Here is a 20,304-nt window from a genome sequence, read left to right as displayed (position 1 = left end):
CCGGAGGTGGCTGCGGGGGGCTCCAGCCTAGGCGAAGGAAGGGCAAGAGGCGGTTCGAGCCCGGGGCGGCGCAGGGAGGTGGGTGGGCTTTTCCCTGGGTTGTGGGGAGGAGTTTGGGAGCCGCCGGAAAAGGCGGCCGAGCCGCTCGGAGGGTGGGTAGCTGTGTGTAGTAAGGGACAGGGTTGCGGGGGCCGGGCCTATGGAAGCTACAGTGAAGCCTTCCTGGCTGTCTCGCAGACATCCTCATCATCCGACAGAACAGCTACGAATCGCGAAGTTGACCCCTCACTCTTTGGCCGAGGGATGAGGATGTTTCAGGACCCAGGGATGGGCGGGAAGAAGCCGTGGGGAGCCACAAGTCTGCACCCAGGCGGAGAGGAGGCGGGCAGGAGCCGCTCCGCAGGCGCAGGCGAGTGGGTGGGAAAAAGGGAGGGAGAGGAAGGAGGTGAGGCCGGGAAGATGCCACTGCCGGGGGCGGGGCGGGGCCGGGGATCCGGCAAAGGGACTGCAGCAGTGCTTAGTGGGGGCGGGGGCTGCAATGTCACTCATTGGGGAAATCAGGTATGTGTGCGTCCCAGACGGGGTCGGCCACTAGCCTTAGCCTGAACATTCCCGATACCACCCAGGGCCCAGGGGCGGAGGCGGAGGGCAGGGGGACTGCGGATACGTCCCCAGAGCAGGACGCGAACCGGCAGAGTTGGGAGAAGGTAAACAAGGGCCACGCCCCCTGCCGTCGCCCCGCGGGCGCGCACCCGTCGCTCCGGCCGCCGCCGGTACATTTCCACTCTCCCAGTGCCTCTCCCCCTCCGGACTCCCGGGTGGCCGCGAAAAGGGTGCTGTCCCGGATCCCAGCCCGCGCCCCTGGCGCTAGGGCTCCGCACCCTCCACACTCACCTGGAAAAGGTGTCCCCCGCCCCTCCAAAAAAACTGTATCTAATTTGTGCAGAGCCTCAAAGCCCAGAAGCCGAGCAGTCTGCCCCCGCGTGCAGCGCCCGCGTGCACCCGTCCCAGAGAGGGGGCGACAGGGCGGAGGCGGTAGCCCCCGGAAGGTGTCTGGGACCGGACCGGCTGCACGTGAGCCCAGCGCGAGGTCATGTGCACCGGCTCAACCCGGTTCGGCGCCTGGACGTGCTGCGTATCAACAAAATGAAACTCGGGGAGACCGGAGGGCAGATAGCTCCGGGTCCCCTGAGCCCCTGCCCCCGGCCGCTAGACCTCCCCACCCCCTCGCCGGCACCCATCTCTGGTAGCAGCCTCTACGCCCGGCCGGAGCCCGCGGGGCAAGTTGCAGCCCTGGCGCGCCCCCGCCCGCCCGCACCCCCTCGCCTGCCCGGGGGCGCTTTGCCGCAGTCATTAATAAAGAAGGTCGCCAAGCTCACCCTTCCAAAAGTTGTTGTTGCATGCGCCCCTCTCAGCCTCCCCGCACTGTACTCTTTAAAACACGACTGACCAACATGCGCAATCTCTCTCCCCTGTGCTGTGCATCCCCCCCACAGGCCCCCCCGCGCGCGCTGGCTTCCTAGAACAGGCAGCCAGCAGGAGAGAGAGGGAGCGAGCGAGCGAGCGAGCAAGCAAGGGAGCGAGAAGCGCTGGCAGATCTGTTGCAAAAACACCAAATAACGCCGTGGAGATGCGCAGGGCCCCTCCGCCCGGGGCTGGATCTTACCTTCCTCCTCGGTGCCCTCCCGAGGGGCGCTGCCCTCGGCTACGCGTAGCGGCGAGGACCGGCGCGGGAAGGATGCTCCCGAAACCAGGAGCTCCCGGGGCCGGCGCGGGAGGGCGGGGGGCGCGCATCCATCCGGGGTCGCGGCGAGGGAGGCGTCCAGACCCGTGGCGTCCCCAGCCCCACGCCCCTGCCGGGGACGGTCAGCCAGCTAGACCTGAGCCGGTGCTGCTAGGAGTGGGCGCAAAGTAACTCCATGGACGCTACTCACCCCCCCGCCCAAAATATAGCCTCCAACTGCGATGGCCGCGGTCGGCACCATTCACCAACCCCCTGTGTATGTTTCTGTTTCTTTTTAAACCAAGACTTCCTTGTGATCTCTTTAGAAAAAAAAAATGTGTTGGGGTGGGGGTGGGGTGGGGGCGGGCAGGAGGAGCAAGGGACGGGGAGTAGCTACTTTTTTCTTATTCACTCGGATCTTCGCTCCCGACACCCCCTGTGGCCCCCCCTCCACCGCCGCCCAGTTGTTTCGCTCAGGCTGCAGGTCCAGGTAGCGTTGCGGGCCCCAGGGGGAGGGTGCCCTGCCTGGCCGCCAGACTGCCCGCACCCTGGGCTCGGACTCCCCATGGACTCCAGGGTGCCCCCAGCCCGCCCTGTCCCCAGGGCCGGGCCCGAGCGGCGGCTGCGCCCAAGCAAGTCCCATCAGGTCTGCTCACACTTCACACACTCACACACCCCGCCCCTCCACTCACTCACACTTTCTGCTCACACTCCGCCCCCTTCGCGCCCCAGACCCGGGCGGCGCCCCCCGCAACCTTAAAAAAAAAAAGAAAGAAAGCTTATACTTAAAAAAATCTTTTGGCGCCATATTAATGACGTACTTAAAATTTGCCATTTCTCCCTGCGTCAAAAAGACGTTTCTTTGCAAATAACAGCCTGGAGGCGACACTCGCGGAGCGAACGAGGTTTGCACTGAGCACCCCGCCCCCCAGGGCTCCAGCTCTGGAAGACCCTCGCCCTAGGCCTTGTTTCTGAATCGCAGGCTTTAAAATGCGAATCGAATAAATCGCGTGGCGTCTTGCAGCGCCAGAAGTGAGCAGAAAGTGTTGGCAGCAGAGGAGGGGAGGGGCGCGCGCGAGCCTGGGGGAGGGGGCGCGCCCCTCCCCCTTATAGAAACTAACGTCTTGGGCGGGGGGGGAACTTGAAATTGTGGGCGATCTCAAGAAAAGAGGGGCGGTCGATAGAGAGGGTCCCTATTGGGCTCGTCACCCCCTTTCCCCTCTGATGCCTTCTGGCGCCTAGTGCTGCCCCGCATTTCCGGGGGTTGGGGAACGCAGAGATGAGTGGTGGGTGGGTGGGAAGCTGGGCTGCAAGTCATATCTTCAATAGGATGTTGCCCCGGGGTAACCCCTTCCCCCTGGCTAATCTCTCCACTCCCCCTAAAGGGTTAAAAACCGAGGGGCAACTTCCAAGGGCTGGCACGTGGCGAGGAAGCGGGGCGCCCCTCTCCCCACCCTTCGCCTTCTCGCCCCTCCTCCTCCGGCTCCACTTCCCGACTTGACCTTGTGGTGCACAAACAGTGCGCTCGGATCCTCGCTGTTTCTGGAAGAGCCTGCGCTGGCCAGGCGGGCGGGCTGTCGGGCTGCTTGCCGGCGGTGGCTGGGCCTTGGGTCTGTTCCCGGAGCCGCGGGCCACACCCACCCAGTCCGCTGCGCCCGCGGTGCTCACCTTCTCTCGAGGAAGGGGAAGGGCTGGCCTCCACCATGGAGAGGCATAGGGGTCAGCTTCAGCCTTCTCACAATGTCCTTACCTGGGGAGGGGTGGGCTGGCCTCGGGTGCAGGTTGGGGGGGATATTTGGGAGTCTGGCCCAACATACCCAAAGCATCTTGCAAACTTTTTCTTCCCCATCTCTCCTTGCTGGCCCTCAAAGATGATCCAGTAATTTTTTAAGCTCACCTTTGGCTTTGAAGGCACGTGGGTGAGATGTGAATGAGAACCGGAGTTGCCTTCCCTCTCCAAGACTGAAGGTTGTTTCTTCTTCCTTTCCCCTCCACCCCCTTCCATAGAAAGATAAATATTCGATTTACGTAAGATGACATTTATGTGACAATTAAGAAGATTCCCCGATGGAATGTTGTGAACACATTTGCTTATAGGAGGAATAAACCTAATAATAAACAAACTCGTAATAACAACACAAATCTTCCACAGGGCAGATTGTCTACCCAACAAAGAGGGAGATGATGGATGCTGAAATAAGCACTTTTTGCAAGAAAGAAATATGAGCTCAAAGGGGAATCACTGCAACATTTCTCTTCTTATAGTGTTCATTCACAAAGTCTGAGGAGACTGGCAGGAGGAAGGACTGGGTATCACTTCCCAATTAAACCTAGCTCTAGCTGTCAGTGGTCAATGAGTAGAATTTTTTTTTCACAAGCCAAGCTCGGTGTCTGCAAACAGGTGTCCAAGACTGGGAGTGTGTAAAAAGATGGTTAAATACCGGAATTCTAATCCTGCCTTCAAGTTCAGAAACTGTATGATAAGGGCAAGTGAATTGATCTCTCAGGTTCTCTTTTTCCTCTTGTGAAATGGAGTGATTAGAAGGTTCCTGAGGCCATATACATGGGCCCACATATGTATATATGTACATATATGTGCCATATGTATAAAGCAGGGCCTGGCTCAGGGTGCACAGTGGACATTAGCACTCTGCCTGGCATCAAAGTTTTTCTGAAAGAATGAAAGTCCCCTCTGAAAGCTGTTAACACTGGAAAATTGGAGGACAATAATTTGTGTCTTACCCTCTACGAGGACATGTACAAGATCTCCCAGTATAGAAAAAAGGAGGACCAGTAGAGGAAACTGTGGTCTATAAGAGGCTTAATAGGAAGGTCCAGACAACAATCTCAGCCATACATCTGGGGTCGAAGTGAAGGCACCAATTTACAGTGGCACAGGACAGAGCAGTCTGCTGGTAGCAGGATCTCATGAACTAGAATGGGAAAATACCTTGGCACACAGTTGCAAAAAGACCTCAACAGGTGGAAGAGAGAAAGGATGACTATTTTAAAGAGGATCTGCTCGGTGCTGTGCACTGTGTGAGCTGCTCCATTTCATCCTCACAGCACCCTCATCTTACCTGTTCAGAAAGGTTTAGCAACTTACCAACAGTCACACGGCTAGTAAGGGGAGGCAGAATTGCCTCCTAGGTCCAGCTGACCTTGAGACCTGTGAGGTTTTCATTTTATCCCCAGTGCCAGAAATAAAAAGTATCAGTGTTATTGGTTTGTCTGGAGACGAGGGACCAAGAAGACAGAATTTTACAATCAGCCCTTTGCCTCTGAAATTGTTCCCTGACTTGGGGTGAGACCCAGGCTCTCTACTGAGTCCTTGAAATGACCTCTTGTTTGGGAGTGGAAACCCAGTCAGAATCCTTGGATTCTCACAGCTCTCTGCTACTGTTTGAGGTTAACCTTGGAAGCGTTAACTGAATGATAACAATAAAGCTAATTATAACTCTTTATTAAAGTCTCACGAATCATTCATTAACTTTTTACAGAAAGAAAATGAGAAGAAGCTGAGTTCTTGGAGATGTTAATTATTTTTCTCAACAAATATTTATTGAGTGCTTCCTGTATGCCAGGCACCATCCTAGATGCTAGGGACACAGCACAGATAAAGCAGACAAAAATGCCTAGTCTTTTTTCTTTTTTTCAAACAGAGTCTCACTATGTCACCCTTGGTAGTGTACTGTGGCATCACAGCTCACAGCAACCTCAAACTCTGGGTTTAAGTGATTCTCTTGCCTCAGCCTCCCATGTAGCTGGGACTACAGGCACCTGCCACAACGCGGCTATTTTTTTGGTTGAAGTTGTCATTGTTAATTTTAGCTGACCCGGGCTGGGTTTGAACTAGCCAGCCTTGATGTATGTGGCTGGTACCCTATCCACTGAGCTACGGTGCTGCCCCCCAAAATGTCTAGTCTTGTGGAACTTACTTTCTAGTGGTAGGAGAGACACAGTTTAAAAATAAACAAAAAATAGGGGATGTTTGATGGTCATTAGTGCCACGGAGAAAAAATAAGTAGGAGAAGGGATGATATATAGTGTGGAAAAGCAATGTAGAGTGGTCAAGGAAGATGCCACTGAGCTTCTCACTAAGCTTTTGATAAAAGGAGGTGAGGGAGTGAACTGTGTATAGGAATTTATTCATGTGTAAAGGTATATTCTAAGCCGAGGTTCTTATTTTATTTTTTAATTAATTTTTTTTTTAGAGACCAAGTCTCACTTTGTCACCCTCGGTAGAGTGCTGTGATGTCACAGCTCACAGCAACCTCCAACTCCTGGGCTTAGGCCATTCTCTTGCCTCAGCCTCCCGAGTAGCTGGGATTACAGTTGCCCGCCACAACGCCCGGCTATTTTTCTGTTGCAGTTTGGCCAGGGCTGGGTTTGAACCCACCACGCTCAGTGTATGGGGTCGGCACCATACCCACTGAGCCACAGGCACCGCCCATAAGCCAGAGGTTCTTAACATGGAGTCCACAGACTTCCCTCTCCATAGGTCTGTGGATAGAATTCAGAGGATTGAATTCTATTGACCTTAGATAGAAAAAGAAAATTACTACTTTATTCTCACTAATTAAAATGTAACATATTCTTCAATTTTTAGTATAAGCAATAAATCCATGATACTAATAGCACCTGTGACATTATTGCTAGTAAAAATCACAGATATTTTCATATCACATTATAGTTGTCACAGATATCTTAAAATATCTTTACAGTCATCACTACAAAATTATGCAGCTAGCTCTTACAATTTAACGAATTAATAAAGAAGCACATATATTAATATATTAAACATTCGTAAAATATTTTGAGAATTGTATTTCAATATAATTAGTTTTCTTTGTAATTTATGGAATTTACTGTATAGATTCAAAGATACTGTACTCAGAAGGAGTCCATGGGCTTCACAACCTGCCAGAATGGTCCAGGACATACACAAAAAAGTTAAGGGCTACTATCTCTACAGAGAGACCACCAAGTACAAGTGTAAAGACTGAGGCAGGCTGGGCGCAGTGGCTCACACCTGTAATCCTAGCACATTGGGAGGCCCAGGCGGGAGGACCCCTTGAGTTTAGGAGTTCCAGATCAGGCTGAGCAAGAGCGAGACCCTGTCTCTAAAAATAGCCCGGCATTGTGGGAGGCACCTGTATTCCCAGCTACTTGGGAGGCTCAGGCAGGAGAATCTCTTGAACCCAGGAGTTTGAGGTTGCTGTGAGCTAGCTTGAGGCCATTGCACTACAGCCCCGTCAATAGAGAGAGACTGTCTCAAAAAAAGAAAAAAAAAAGACTCTGAGGCAGGAATGTGCTTAATATGTCAATGGGAAAGATTACATAGGGCTTTATAGGTCATTGTTAGGAATTTGGCTTTTGCTGGAGTGATATGAAATGTTTTGAGCAGAAGAGTGACATGACATTGGATTTTACAGGTCACTTAGCTGTTGTATGGAGAATAAGGCTGAAGCGGGAAGACCATTTAGGAAATCACTGTAATAAACCAGGCGGGAGATAATTGGACCAGAATGATAGCAGTGGAAATGGGGAGAAGTGCTCAAATTAGGTATATATTTTGAAGGTAGTTCTGACAGAATTTGTTGATGGAGTGTGAGAGAAAGAAAGAAGTCAAGGACATTGATAAGGATTTTACCTTGAGCCAGTGGAAAGATGGTACTGCCATTTAACAGAGTTGGGGAAAACTGGAAAGAGTAGGTTTAGGGGGAGGATAAGGAGCTCAGTGTTGGACATGGTAAGCTTGAGATGCCTATTAGACAGCCAAGTTCAGGCATCCCATAGACTACTAGACATGACAGGCTCAGCTCAGGGACGATATGGATGGTATTTACAGCTCTAGAGCTGTTTGTGATCAAAGAAGTGAGTGTAGAAAGAGAAGAGGCTGAAGGATGGCACCCTTGGGCAATGCAAGTTTAAGAGGCCTGGAAGAGGAATAGGAATCAGCAAAGATATTGTTTACTAAAAGAAATATCTAGAGTTGGGAGTGTCGCGGACCGCCAGTCGAATGAGTCTCAGTCTGAGGGTTTTTCAGGGCGAACGTTACAGGTTGATTGGAAGGTCGACGCAGGATGGTTTTTGACAGACTACTAGACACCACAAGTGATGATGGAAGTAGCTGCAACTTTACTGAATTTTAAGAGTGTCTTTTATACATTTTTGACAAAGCATTACAAATCACAAAAGACATTTTTATGACTTGCAGGTGGTCACAAGTTCTTATCTTGTCTTACAAACGTAGGCATTCAACCATCTATCTTACACAGTGTTTTGCCCGCAAGGGGGAACAAATGGCAGCTGTGAGGTAGCTGATAAGCAGCAGTTACTTTTCAGCTTCCTTTATTTAAAGTTGAAATGTGTTTTTTAACATACAACACTACTTTCTTTCATAGTTTTAGTTTCATGATTATATATAGTTGTTATGATTAGAGGTGTATTATGAATCATATAAGTGATTAGAGTGTGAAGGAAACATGAGAAATAAAAGGATATTGTATGAAAACTAAACTATATTGAAAGTGAGGTTAGGAAAGACAAGGTTAGAGATAGGGGGAAAGGGTGGGTGGATATCAGGTTGGAAACATCTTGTTTATGGTATTTACATTCTTTTGATGTACTGTATATTTTTAAGGTTTTTGTTCTAAAGAAGTGGTTTCATTAGTAACACCTGGTTGCTTCTCCTTATCTAGGAATGTCAAGGCTTGTAACTTCTCTTAGTTCTTTAATTGTTTTCAGTTTCTTATGATCTCTTTTAAAAACAGCTGAACATATTCTTTTATGTATAATGTTTGACTACTTCTATATATTTTTACTCTAATTAGTAACTATATTTTGATTTATAGTTAATTGCTTGTTAAACATTAAACTACTCTATTGATTTGTGTTACATATGAAAATTAGTGAAGTAAGACATTTTTCTAAGTAAAGTTTTACTAATTAGTGAAGTTAGATGTTTTTCTAAGTAAAGTTTTACTGCAGGAGGTGTCATGTTGGAACATCCTGTTTGTTGTGCCTGCATTCTCTCGATGTACTATTTCAATTCACTGACATTTATGGTGGGGACGTGCTGTTGTACAGGCTCTCTTGGAGCCACTGAGTCCGGCACAGCCATACTTGCTGTGTTTAATTGTGGATCAGTAAGTCACTGTGTTTATTCTTAGTTTCTCAAAACAATCAGGCAATAATCAGTCATTCAACTGAACAGACAGGTTTCAGGGCAAAAGTTTCTTAGGCTTTTATGCCGCACCTCATGACTTCCTACGTTCACTAAAAGGCATGCTAGGCAACTTATGCGCTGCTGTCGCAAACCAGGGGGACTGGGGGCAACGCTCCGAAGAGCACCCACCGCCTTACCACAGTTTTTACAACGCGGACAGAGCCATCCCGCCACGGCTTGATGCCGGGGGTGCGGCATTTCCCCCTTTTTTGTTAATGAAACGTAGTTCAAAGAGGTCTTGGCGAACAGCCTTTAAGGAGGAAAAGACACAACGAAGAAGACATGGTAACAGTAAAACAACACAGAATATCAGGCATCCAATAATAATAATAAACACAATGTACTGAATCCAAGATATAGGATTTAAAGACTTAAGATTGTCAGAGAGTGATTGAGCTAGAGCATCGAGAGATGTACTAGGTAGATGAGCTTCACTGATGGCAGTGATATCCTTTTGGAGGGTATGTAAGTCATGTGTAATATCATTATCCTTCCACACACCTTGTAAATGTGCCTTTGTTTTGTTCCAAGAGGTGGAGAGGTTATAAGGTAGAGGAGTGACACAGATAGCTGGAAAAGCAGAGTGACATCTAGTTTGAAGTTTATGTTGTATGAACTTTATATCTTGTCCTAGAGCTAAAACTACTTCTTCTAAGATGTTAAGTTTGGCTTCAAGTTTATTATCTATGCTGGCCTGAGTCATCAAGGCTAGAGTGATGTTGCTGCTGAGAGAATTAACAAAGTGAGCTGTGTGAACTTCTTGAACCAAAGCAGTAGTGGCTACCGCAAATGTTGTAACTATAGAAATTAAAGCTAAAATACCAAGAATTAAAGCAGCTATAAACCTCTTAGGTCGAATTAATTGATTAACAGTATGTAAAACTTGTAAAGCAGAATTATCATACCAAGGATTATTTTGCAAGTTTACAGGTAGAAGTACATAAGAAGGTCTTTTAACAATTAACATAACATTTAGCAATCTATTATTTACATGAAATATATCAGAAGAAGCAATACAATTGGTTATTTTTACAAGTTAAAAGATTTTAAAGGAAATACATAGTTAACTGGATTACATGTAAATTCTTTCACAAATTCTCTTTTATGAGTTTCATTTAACCTGCACAGACCATCTATAAACATTCTAAACTTTCTTGAACTTTTGTTCTGCCTTTTACTTTCTTACATAACTATTCTGCTTCAGGACAAAATTTATCACACAAGATTCTTTCTTTACACAATGTCATTCTCCTTTCTGTTTAATTTCTCTTACTCTCAAAAACTCACTTTCCATCAAACAGGATTCCAGTTTACCATGAAGTTACTTATTCACTCAGCCAAACTGATAATTAGAAGGTTTAAAAGACAAGAATTTTATCCGTTGATAAAGATTCAGTTTGTAAAAATATTTTTCTTATTTATATAAATTACTAGTGGTAAAGAGTCAATAATAAAGGTTCTAAACCTCACCCTTGGGATTTCGTCAGTGCTGCTGTCTGGGGGCTGTAACACTTGGGAGGCAGGCCCGCCCCACGAAGGGCAGGGGGGCCCTCAGCTTCCTTCCCCGCTGGGTCTTTTCAGCCGTCTTGGAGTCAGTGGAAATGTGCCGGGTGCCGGTGGTTTTGTTTGCTATCGGCGAGTGTACTTTCATTTTTTCTAAGCGGCGGGTGAGATCTTGCAGCAGCCGCTGGCGTCTTCTTCTGCGTTGTCTTTTTTGAATCTGAGTTAACTACTCCTGGAATAACTTCAAAGTTTTTAGTATAATTTGAACTTTTACCAATTATAATTTCAACTGTCCCCGGTAAGAGTTGCCCTTTTACTGCAGTGGGGATTAAAGTAACACCGTCCCATTTGGATAATAAGACATTCTTTTCACTTGCTAAATTTAAACCTGCACTCCCAGGAGTGCCCCGTGAAAGGTCATGAATAGTAAATTCAGGGGCTTGAGGATTCAAAGTAGATGAGGGCTGTGTTTTACAAGCTACAGCCTGCTCTCCCTTGGGGCCTGGGCTGGGAGAATGCCCCTTTTACTAGTTTTTTGATCTCCGTACGTCCTGATCCTCAGGATCAGTGTCACCCTTGTCATTCAAGGGGGTTCCATCCTTATGAAATTTTGATTTACATTTATTTTTCCAATGTCTGCCCTTCTTACAGCGAGGGCATAAGCCGGGTGGGTCCCCCCTCGGCTTATTGGCATGGGACTGTTTACAGTCCTTCTGCATGCGTCCTGGCTTGCCACAATTGTAGCAAGTGTTAGTAGGAGCTGTTGGCCCCTTGCCTCCTTTATTGAAGGAGTTTTTCACATATGAGCTAAATTTCTGCCCTTGCATTGCTGCAGCATAAGCCATACCCTGGGCTATAGCTGGTGAGGCATCCATGCATGCTTCTAACTGTTTGAGCAACAGTGATGTGCCCTCAGACGGGGGGAGCATTCTGTTAATGGCTTCTTCCAGCCTTGAAATAAAGTCTTGGTACGGCTCCTCCGCACCTTGCTTAATAAGAAAATGTATAAGCTCCTCCAACCGTTTGAGGGACACATTGAACCCATTTTTAACTAACAAATGCTGTAACATGACACTGAATATACGTTCCTCTTTGATCAATGCGTGCCTCATGGTACCTGTTGATTACTCACACTTAACCGGTCAGCCTTTACCGGCGGGACTCGAGCTCCCTGGTGAGAGTCGCCTTCAATCTGAAAAGAGAGGAAAGAAAGAAAAAGAAAGATCACCTGTCCTTCAGGTCCCTGTTCGAGGGCGCCAGCTGTCGCGGCAGCCGGTCGAATGAGTCTCAGTCTGAGGGTTTTTCAGGGCGAACGTTACAGGTTGATTGGAAGGTCGACGCAGGATGGTTTTTGACAGACTACTAGACACCACAAGTGATGATGGAAGTAGCTGCAACTTTACTGAATTTTAAGAGTGTCTTTTATACATTTTTGACAAAGCATTACAAATCACAAAAGACATTTTTATGACTTGCAGGTGGTCACAAGTTCTTATCTTGTCTTACAAACGTAGGCATTCAACCATCTATCTTACACAGTGTTTTGCCCGCAAGGGGGAACAAATGGCAGCTGTGAGGTAGCTGATAAGCAGCAGTTACTTTTCAGCTTCCTTTATTTAAAGTTGAAATGTGTTTTTTAACATACAACACTACTTTCTTTCATAGTTTTAGTTTCATGATTATATATAGTTGTTATGATTAGAGGTGTATTATGAATCATATAAGTGATTAGAGTGTGAAGGAAACATGAGAAATAAAAGGATATTGTATGAAAACTAAACTATATTGAAAGTGAGGTTAGGAAAGACAAGGTTAGAGATAGGGGGAAAGGGTGGGTGGATATCAGGTTGGAAACATCTTGTTTATGGTATTTACATTCTTTTGATGTACTGTATATTTTTAAGGTTTTTGTTCTAAAGAAGTGGTTTCATTAGTAACACCTGGTTGCTTCTCCTTATCTAGGAATGTCAAGGCTTGTAACTTCTCTTAGTTCTTTAATTGTTTTCAGTTTCTTATGATCTCTTTTAAAAACAGCTGAACATATTCTTTTATGTATAATGTTTGACTACTTCTATATATTTTTACTCTAATTAGTAACTATATTTTGATTTATAGTTAATTGCTTGTTAAACATTAAACTACTCTATTGATTTGTGTTACATATGAAAATTAGTGAAGTAAGACATTTTTCTAAGTAAAGTTTTACTAATTAGTGAAGTTAGATGTTTTTCTAAGTAAAGTTTTACTGCAGGAGGTGTCATGTTGGAACATCCTGTTTGTTGTGCCTGCATTCTCTCGATGTACTATTTCAATTCACTGACATTTATGGTGGGGACGTGCTGTTGTACAGGCTCTCTTGGAGCCACTGAGTCCGGCACAGCCATACTTGCTGTGTTTAATTGTGGATCAGTAAGTCACTGTGTTTATTCTTAGTTTCTCAAAACAATCAGGCAATAATCAGTCATTCAACTGAACAGACAGGTTTCAGGGCAAAAGTTTCTTAGGCTTTTATGCCGCACCTCATGACTTCCTACGTTCACTAAAAGGCATGCTAGGCAACTTATGCGCTGCTGTCGCAAACCAGGGGGACTGGGGGCAACGCTCCGAAGAGCACCCACCGCCTTACCACAGTTTTTACAACGCGGACAGAGCCATCCCGCCACGGCTTGATGCCGGGGGTGCGGCAGGGAGGGAGGAAAGCCCTATGTCCAAAGCTGCTGAGGGGTCAGGTAAGCTAAAGATTGAGAATTGATCATTGGGTTCGTAGCATGGAGGTCACTGGCAACCTTGAGAAGAGCTATGTCAATGGAGGGGTGCCAGCAAAAGCTCAATTGGAGTGGTTCAGGAGCGAGGGTGAAAACTTACAGTTGTCACAACTGGTCCCAAGATGCTACCTGAAAATGAGATGTCCTTTATGCGTGTTTATCTTTGAATGTGTACAGAGATGGATAAACATGTTTCTATAGAATTCAGTTAAGGCAACCTTTGCTGAGGATCTTCCATGTGTTAGGCATGGTAATGGATGCCACAGATACTGAGAGAAGTAAAACACACTGACTGCCTTCCAGGAGTTGGCAGGGTAGCAAACGGTGTTGACACATGAAATACACACAGAGCAATATGTATGGCTGAGTACACACAGTCAGCCTGGACATCATTTCTTCCAGTGTAATAGATTATGTGGTTAAAACTATGGATTTCAGAGTCAGGCAGTCCCAGGTTTGAATCCTGTCTCCACCATTGACTAGCTCTGTGACTTTGCACAAGTCACTTAACTTCTCTGTGCCAAGCTTCCTTCTCCACAAACTGGGGATACAGTCATTTCCAAATGTTAGCGTACTAGGGGCACCTGTGGCTCAGTGGGTAGGGTGCCGGCCCCATATACTGAGGGTGGCGGGTTCAAACCCAGCCCCGGCCAAACTACAACAACGACAACAAAAAATAGCTGGGCATTGTGGCAGGTGCCTGTAATCCCAGCTACTGGGGAGACTGAGGCAAGAGAATCGCCTAAGCCCAGGAGTTGGAGGTTGCTGTGAGCTATGTGATGCCACGGCACTCTACCAAGGGCAAGAAAGTGAGACTGTCACTGCAAAAGAAAAACAAAACCAAATGTTAGCGTGCTGAGGATTCTTGTTAAAAATACAGATCTCTTCGGCGGTGCCTGTGGCTCAGTGAGCAGGGTGCCAGCCCCATAAACTGAGGGTGGCGGGTTCAAACCCAGCCCCGGCCAAACTGCAACAAAAAAAAAATAGCCGGGCTTTGTGGCGGGCGCCTATAGTCCCAGCTACTCGGGAGGCTGAGGCAGGAGAATTGCCCAGGCCTAGGAGTTGGAGGTTGCTGTGAGCTGTGTGACGCCATGGCACTCTACCGAGGGTGATAAAGTGAAACTCTATCTCTACAAAAAAAAAAAAAAAAATACAGATTTCTTGGCTCAGCACTTGTAGCTCAGTGGCTAAGGGCACCAGCCACATACACTGGAGCTGGCAGGTTCGAATCCAGCCCAGGCCTGTCAAACAACAATGACAACTACAACAAAAAAATAGCCAGGTGTTGTGGCAGGCACCTGTGGTCCCAGCTATTTGGGAGGCTGAGGCAAGAGAATCACTTAAGCCCAAGAGTTTGAGGTTGATGTGAGCTGTGATGCTACAGCACTCTACCCAGGGTGACAGCTTGAGACTCTGTCTCAAAAAAAAAAAAAAAAAAGTACAGATTTTTTGGCTTTATCCCCAAAGGTTCTCAATAGGCAGTTCTGGGGCAAGGCCCAGGATCTGTAACTTTTAACAAGCATATGGTCATTCTTTTTTTTTTTGCAATTTTTGGCCGGGGCTGGGTTTGAACCCGCCACCTCCGGCATATGGGGCTGGTGCCCTACTCCTTTGAGCTACAGGCGCAGCCTTTTTTTTTTAGCATATGGTCATTTTTTTTTTTTTTTTTGGTAGAGACAGAGTTTCACTTTATTGCCCTCGGTAGAGTGCCGTGGCATCACACAGCTCACAGCAACCTCCAACTCCTGGGCTTAGGTGATTCTCCTGTCTCAGCCTCCCAAGTAGCTGGGACTACAGGCGCCCACCACAACGCCCGGCTATTTTTTGGTTGCAGTTTGGCCGGGGCTGGGTTTGAATCCGCCGCCCTCGGCATATGGGGCCGGCGCCCTGCTCACTGAGCCACAGGTGCCACCCCCATATGGTCATTCTTGATGCCCTTGGTATTGAACTACACTTTGTGAAATGCTGAGATGTCCACATGTTCCCAGGCACTTCCCCGGCACTCAGTAATTGCTCATTAGATAATAACTATTCTTCCAGGGGTCCTTATTAGAAACAAAAATCCTTTAAAATAACTTCCAGGTTGGGCGGTGCCTGTGGCTCAGTTGGTAAGGCGCCAGCCCCATATACCGAGGGTGGCGGGTTCAAACCCGACCCCGGCCAAACTGCAACCAAAAAAAAAATAGCCGGGCATTGTGGTGGGCACCTGTAGTCCCAGCTACTCGGGAGGCTGAGGCAAGAGAATCGCTTAAGCCCAGGAGTTGGAGGTTGCTGTGAGCTGTGTGAGGCCACGGCACTCTACCGAGGGCCATAAAGTGAGACTCTGTCTCTACAAAAAAAAATAAAAATAAAAATAACTTCCAGGCTCTGTGCCTGTAGCTCAGCCTCTAGGGCACCAGCCACATACACCTGAGCTGGAGGGTTTGAATCCAGCCTGGGGCTGCCAAACAACAATAAAAAAATAGCCAGGCGTTGTGGTGGGCACTTGTAGTCCCAGCTACTTGGGAGGCTGAGGCAAGAGAATCACTTAAGCCCAAGAGTTTGAGGTTGCTGTGAACTGTGATGCCATGGCACTCTACCGAGGGTGACATAGTGAGACTCTGTCTCAAAAAAATAAAAATAACTTCCACATTAAATATCTAGACACAGAGATCCAGCATATCCTAAGCACCCTGAATTGAGAAAATAGTATAAGATTTGCTCAACATTCACTCACTGAACATTTATTGAGTGCCTGCTATGTTCCAGGCAGTATTCAGAGCTAGAGAGACAGAAAATATCTGACTCTATACTGTAATTTGTCTGAGTTATCTAGGTAAGCAGAAGCTCCAAATGTAGTTAGCCACACTCCCCACCAACCCATCTTTGTGTCAGGTGAGATGTTTTAGGGTTCTAGGCCTGTGTTCACTCCCTCACTTAGGGCGATGCTTGTCCAACTACAACATGCACACAGATCACCTGGGATCTTCTTCAAATACAGATTAAGATTCTCTTTAAGTATGGGGTGAGCCCTGAGAATCTGCATGTCTAACAGACTTGTGGAGGATGCTTATCCTACTGGTTCACAGACCACACTTGAAATAGCAGTTTAGAGGGTAGGAGCTTTGAATTACAACACCTGCCCTATAACCTTAGGGTTCCTGGAGAATTCCTGGGAATCCTGACACGGAAGGGTGGAATCTGGGAAGACTTGCTGATTGCAAGTAAGGATACAGATAAGGTTTGCTCACACTTCCTTCTGTCTCCACTGTTTCTGGAATCCAATCTTTACCCTCCCACATATAGTCAGTGGCATGAGGTGGTCTCCACTAAAGGAGGATGAACATTCATTCTGTTAGTCATTCAGTAAATATTTCCAGAGTGCCTACTATGTTCCAAGCCTTGTGCAAGACACTTACTTTGGCATTCAAGAGAGGACAAAAACAGCAGCCTCTGCCTTCTGAGCTCCAGGCAGAAACTGCAGCTGGGGTTTGGAACAGAGGAAAAGCTGCCCAGAGCTGTGTCTGTGGCTGAAGATACTGCCTGGCAAGATCCAGACTTGGCTGTTACTGGAGCATATGACAAGTGCAAGCCTGAGAGAGGCAGCCCTCTGGAGCCTTAGCCAGCCAGTTCAGAGATGGTCCTGACCAGTCCCAGGAGATGTCTGGATAATGTGCCAGGCAGGCCACCTGTCCCTCTCAGACTTTCAGACCCAGCCCAGTGGCCACAGATGGCAGAAGGAAATGAAGATCCCTGGAGTCTCCAAATGCCTCCCCAGAAACTGGCAGCAGCCAGTAACTTCAGCCAAGTCAGGGGCCAGCCTAACCAGAGTCAAAGCTTGAGACGCCCCACTCTGAGTTCAGAGACCTAGTCCAATCTAAGAACCACCAAGAACCAAAGTCACTGGCTCTAAGTCAAGTTGAGCAGTGCAGGCAAAACCCTTTCACATTTCCCATGGTTTCTGATAAAGCAAGTCCCTTCCCATCTGACAATCTTACAAAGATCCTTCCTGTGTATTTACTGATAGGTGTACAGTCACACTGGAAGAAACTTGGCTTCATTAGAAATAGCGTGCATTAAGGGGCGGCGCCTGTGACTCAGTGAGTAGGGCGCCGGCCCCATATGCTGAGGGTGGCGGGTTCAAACCCAGCTCCGGCCAAACTGCAACAACAACAAAAAAATAGCCACACGTTGTGGCGGGCGCCTGTAGTCCCAGCCACTCGGGAGGCTGAGGCAAGAGAATCGCGTAAGCCCAAAAGCTGGAAGTTGCTGTGAGCCGTGTGACGCCACGGCACTCTACCGAGGGCGGTACAGTGAGACTCTGTCTCTACAAAAAAAAAAAAAAAAGAAAGAAATAGCGTACGTTAAATAAACGCCTGTATAAAGAAGGCTCTATGCTAGGGCAATGAATTTCAGGTCCAAATCCTGTCTTCATGGGACTTAGGCCCATTTAGGAAGACAGGTCCTTAATCATATGCAGTATGGTCAAGGGAAAAGAAGCCATCTTAGGAGCCTGAGGTTGAACAAATAAATGGTCAACAGAATTCTTGGGAAAGGCCCGAAGATGGGCAGACCTGCATATGATGATTTAGATGAGACAAGGGAGGGTGAAGGATGTTCTAGAGAAATGGATGGTGTCTTCCTTGTTCACCGCAGTGCAGTGGGGTATACAGCATGCTGCAAACCCCTAGGGGATCTTCCTGAGAAGGGAACTGCTCTTTGTTCAGGAAACTGTATAAGTGAACCACCTGAAGTGAAGGAGAGACACTGAGTTGCCCCAAGTTGGAAGGAGGGGATGAGCCTATGCAGGTCTACTTCCAGGACCTCCTTCTGGGAAGCCCTTTGAGGTGGCCACCAGGAGGCCTGTTTAAAACGGTCATTAGGGGCTTGGTGCCCTTAGCTCGGTGGTTAGGGCGCCAGCCACATACACCGGGGCTGGCGGATTTGAACCCGGCCCCGGCCTGCTAAACAGCAATAACAAAAACATAGCCGGGTGCTGTGGTGGGCGCCTGTAGTCCTAGCTACTTGGGAGGCTGACGCAAAGCCCAAGAGTTTGAGGTTGCTGTAAGCTGTGACACCACGGCACTCTACCGAGGGCAACATAGTGAGACTCTGTCTCAAAAAAAAAGATCATTACGGCATTGTTTGTGACAGTGAAAAACTGGGAACAGCTTGAATGTCCATCACTAGAGGACTAATGAGATAAAGCATAGTGCAAATAGAATAAGGCAGCCAAGGAGGAAGTGGCATCGCGCAGTTTTGTGTGCCTGATGTGGAAGGGGCGCTAAGACAAGTGCCGAGCAACTTTGAGGGTAATATGTACAATATGATCCTATTCGCAGTAAAAAATACCTACAAAACAAGGTCTACATTTTTATCTGAATACACACAGAGACACACATATGTATGCAATTTTGTAGAGGGAAAAAGGTCTGGAAAGATAAGTACCAAATTGCTGACGGTTGCCGGTGTTGGAATATAGAAAGTAAGACTGGGAAGGGGTGAGGGGCAGAGGCTGTGGAGGTAGAGAGGAGGACTCCTTCCTGTGGTTGTTGGCAGAGCCCCAAGAAGCCCTCTGCGTTTGGGCAGTGCTGTTCGCACCACAGGTGCTTGGAATCCTCCCGGAGAAAGAAGGGCCTTGGGGGTGGGGGGATAGGCTTCTCCTGGCAGACGGGAGCAAGAAACCTGCCCTCCGGGCTAGTCTTAGTGCTGTCCCTCTGTGGCAGGGGAGCTGTTTGACCCTCTCTGGGCTCCAGGATCAGGGTCTTCCTGGGCTGCTCCAGCTCAATCATCAGCCTCAGATCCTAAACACTTCCAGAGCCTTCTCCTAGAGGCTAGGCACTAGCAGGGACACAGAAAAGCCCTACTTGGCCTTTGGCCTGTTGAGATTTGGGTGGGCTACTTAGAGCTGGGAGAATCAGTGTGGAAAGAAAGAAGTTTTGAGCAGCATGGCCTCCTCTGGCAAGTGTGGGGTCCTTTCTTCCTGACACATTTAGCTTGAGACAACCTGGCCCAGACTGGCTCCGGAGGCAGTAAAGGGGGCGATATTTCATTATCTGGTGGACTCTAAACAGTTCATGAGAAATCACTGATTTGGGATTCTGAGCTGGCCTCAAGGGAAGTGGAGACTACTTGAGGCCAGTGCTGGGGCACTAGGCCTGCAGGGAAGCTGGGAGCTGTGCTTGGTGAAGGTCCATGCTACAGATGATTCCCAGGACCCTGAGCTGGCTTCAGGCTCCAGGGATGTGTTAGATGAGGTCCCTTCTCTGAGGAGACCACAGGATGGGGAAGGGGAAGGCATTGGATTTGAACAAGATCAAGGCTCAGTGTGGGGCCTGGAGCAACAAGGCCAGCTGGCCCTGAGATGCCTCACCCCAGTTAAGGCTTCATTAATGGTGTTCTGGTCTTGACCAGGCCCCCAGTGCTGGGAAATTGGTGCAAGGTGGCTGCCTTGTGGGCCTTGTTCAGGCACCAATGATGAGTTGTTCCTTCCTCAAGGCCTAGACAAAGTGACTTAGGAGGCTGTGAGCACTAGGACTGCTAGATATCCAGGACTGCAGCCCGGGTGAGCTGCTCCAGATGTGCTAGATTTCCAGCCAGGGCCCTGGGCAGAGGCTCGAACATGAATTGGCGCTGGATGCCTGTGCAAGAGAGATGTTTGGAGACAAGGGAATTCTTGTAGAGCTGATCCCCAGCTAGACCAGCTCTAGGCAGATAATCTGCCTAACACAGCTCTTCTAGGAGAGTTTTACAGAAAAAGGAAACCCTGCATTACCATGGCACCCAGGTTGAGCAGGAGAGGCAGATTCTTGGGGAACAGAGAGGACTGTGTTGGGCTGGGGGTGGAATTGGGGGGCTGTCTACCATTAAGCATCTAGCACCCTTACCTCCCTGAGACCTGCTGCCTTCAGACAGGCAACAGCCTTGCACCAGAAGACCTCACAGCCCAGGTGGGGAGGTGAGATTCCTAGGCTGGAAACAAGATGAGGTAGGACATGAGTCAGTGCTGAAGTGCCTGCTCCAGCCCTTTGTGTGAGTGGGGGAAGGGGGGAGCCAGGAAGGAGCTGCTAGTGTGGGGGCAGAAGGAAGAGACAGAGTGCGTG

General features: G+C 48.1%; 2 protein-coding genes across 11 annotated transcripts in view; one reads left to right on the top strand and one right to left on the bottom strand.

The window, feature by feature from the left end:
* JADE2 (jade family PHD finger 2) overlaps nt 1-5,106 on the bottom strand; it is a 60,174-nt gene extending 55,068 nt beyond the window's left edge. For 5 of the 10 annotated variants that reach the window (XM_053566135.1, XM_053566133.1, XM_053566129.1 and 2 more), the window contains exon 1: nt 1,380-1,502. The gene's annotated coding sequence lies outside the window, so the exon portion shown is untranslated. Of the gene's footprint in view, nt 1-1,379; nt 1,503-1,666; nt 1,802-3,225 lie in introns of those variants that run through there. The other 5 variants (XM_053566136.1, XM_053566140.1, XM_053566131.1 and 2 more) reach the window with 3 other exon arrangements.
* Nucleotides 89-1,992, top strand: LOC128568459 (translation initiation factor IF-2-like). Its single transcript, XM_053566148.1, has 3 exons — nt 89-152; nt 238-409; nt 1,497-1,992. The coding sequence occupies exons 2-3, from the start codon at nt 304-306 to the stop codon at nt 1,913-1,915; spliced, it is 525 nt and encodes a 174-aa protein (XP_053422123.1). The 5' UTR covers nt 89-152; nt 238-303; the 3' UTR covers nt 1,916-1,992.
* Nucleotides 5,107-20,304: the final 15,198 nt, after the last annotated feature.

Source organism: Nycticebus coucang, chromosome 17 (assembly GCF_027406575.1).
Source record: "Nycticebus coucang isolate mNycCou1 chromosome 17, mNycCou1.pri, whole genome shotgun sequence".
Taxonomy (NCBI): domain Eukaryota; kingdom Metazoa; phylum Chordata; class Mammalia; order Primates; family Lorisidae; genus Nycticebus; species Nycticebus coucang.
This window is presented reverse-complemented; position numbering and strand designations above follow the sequence as displayed.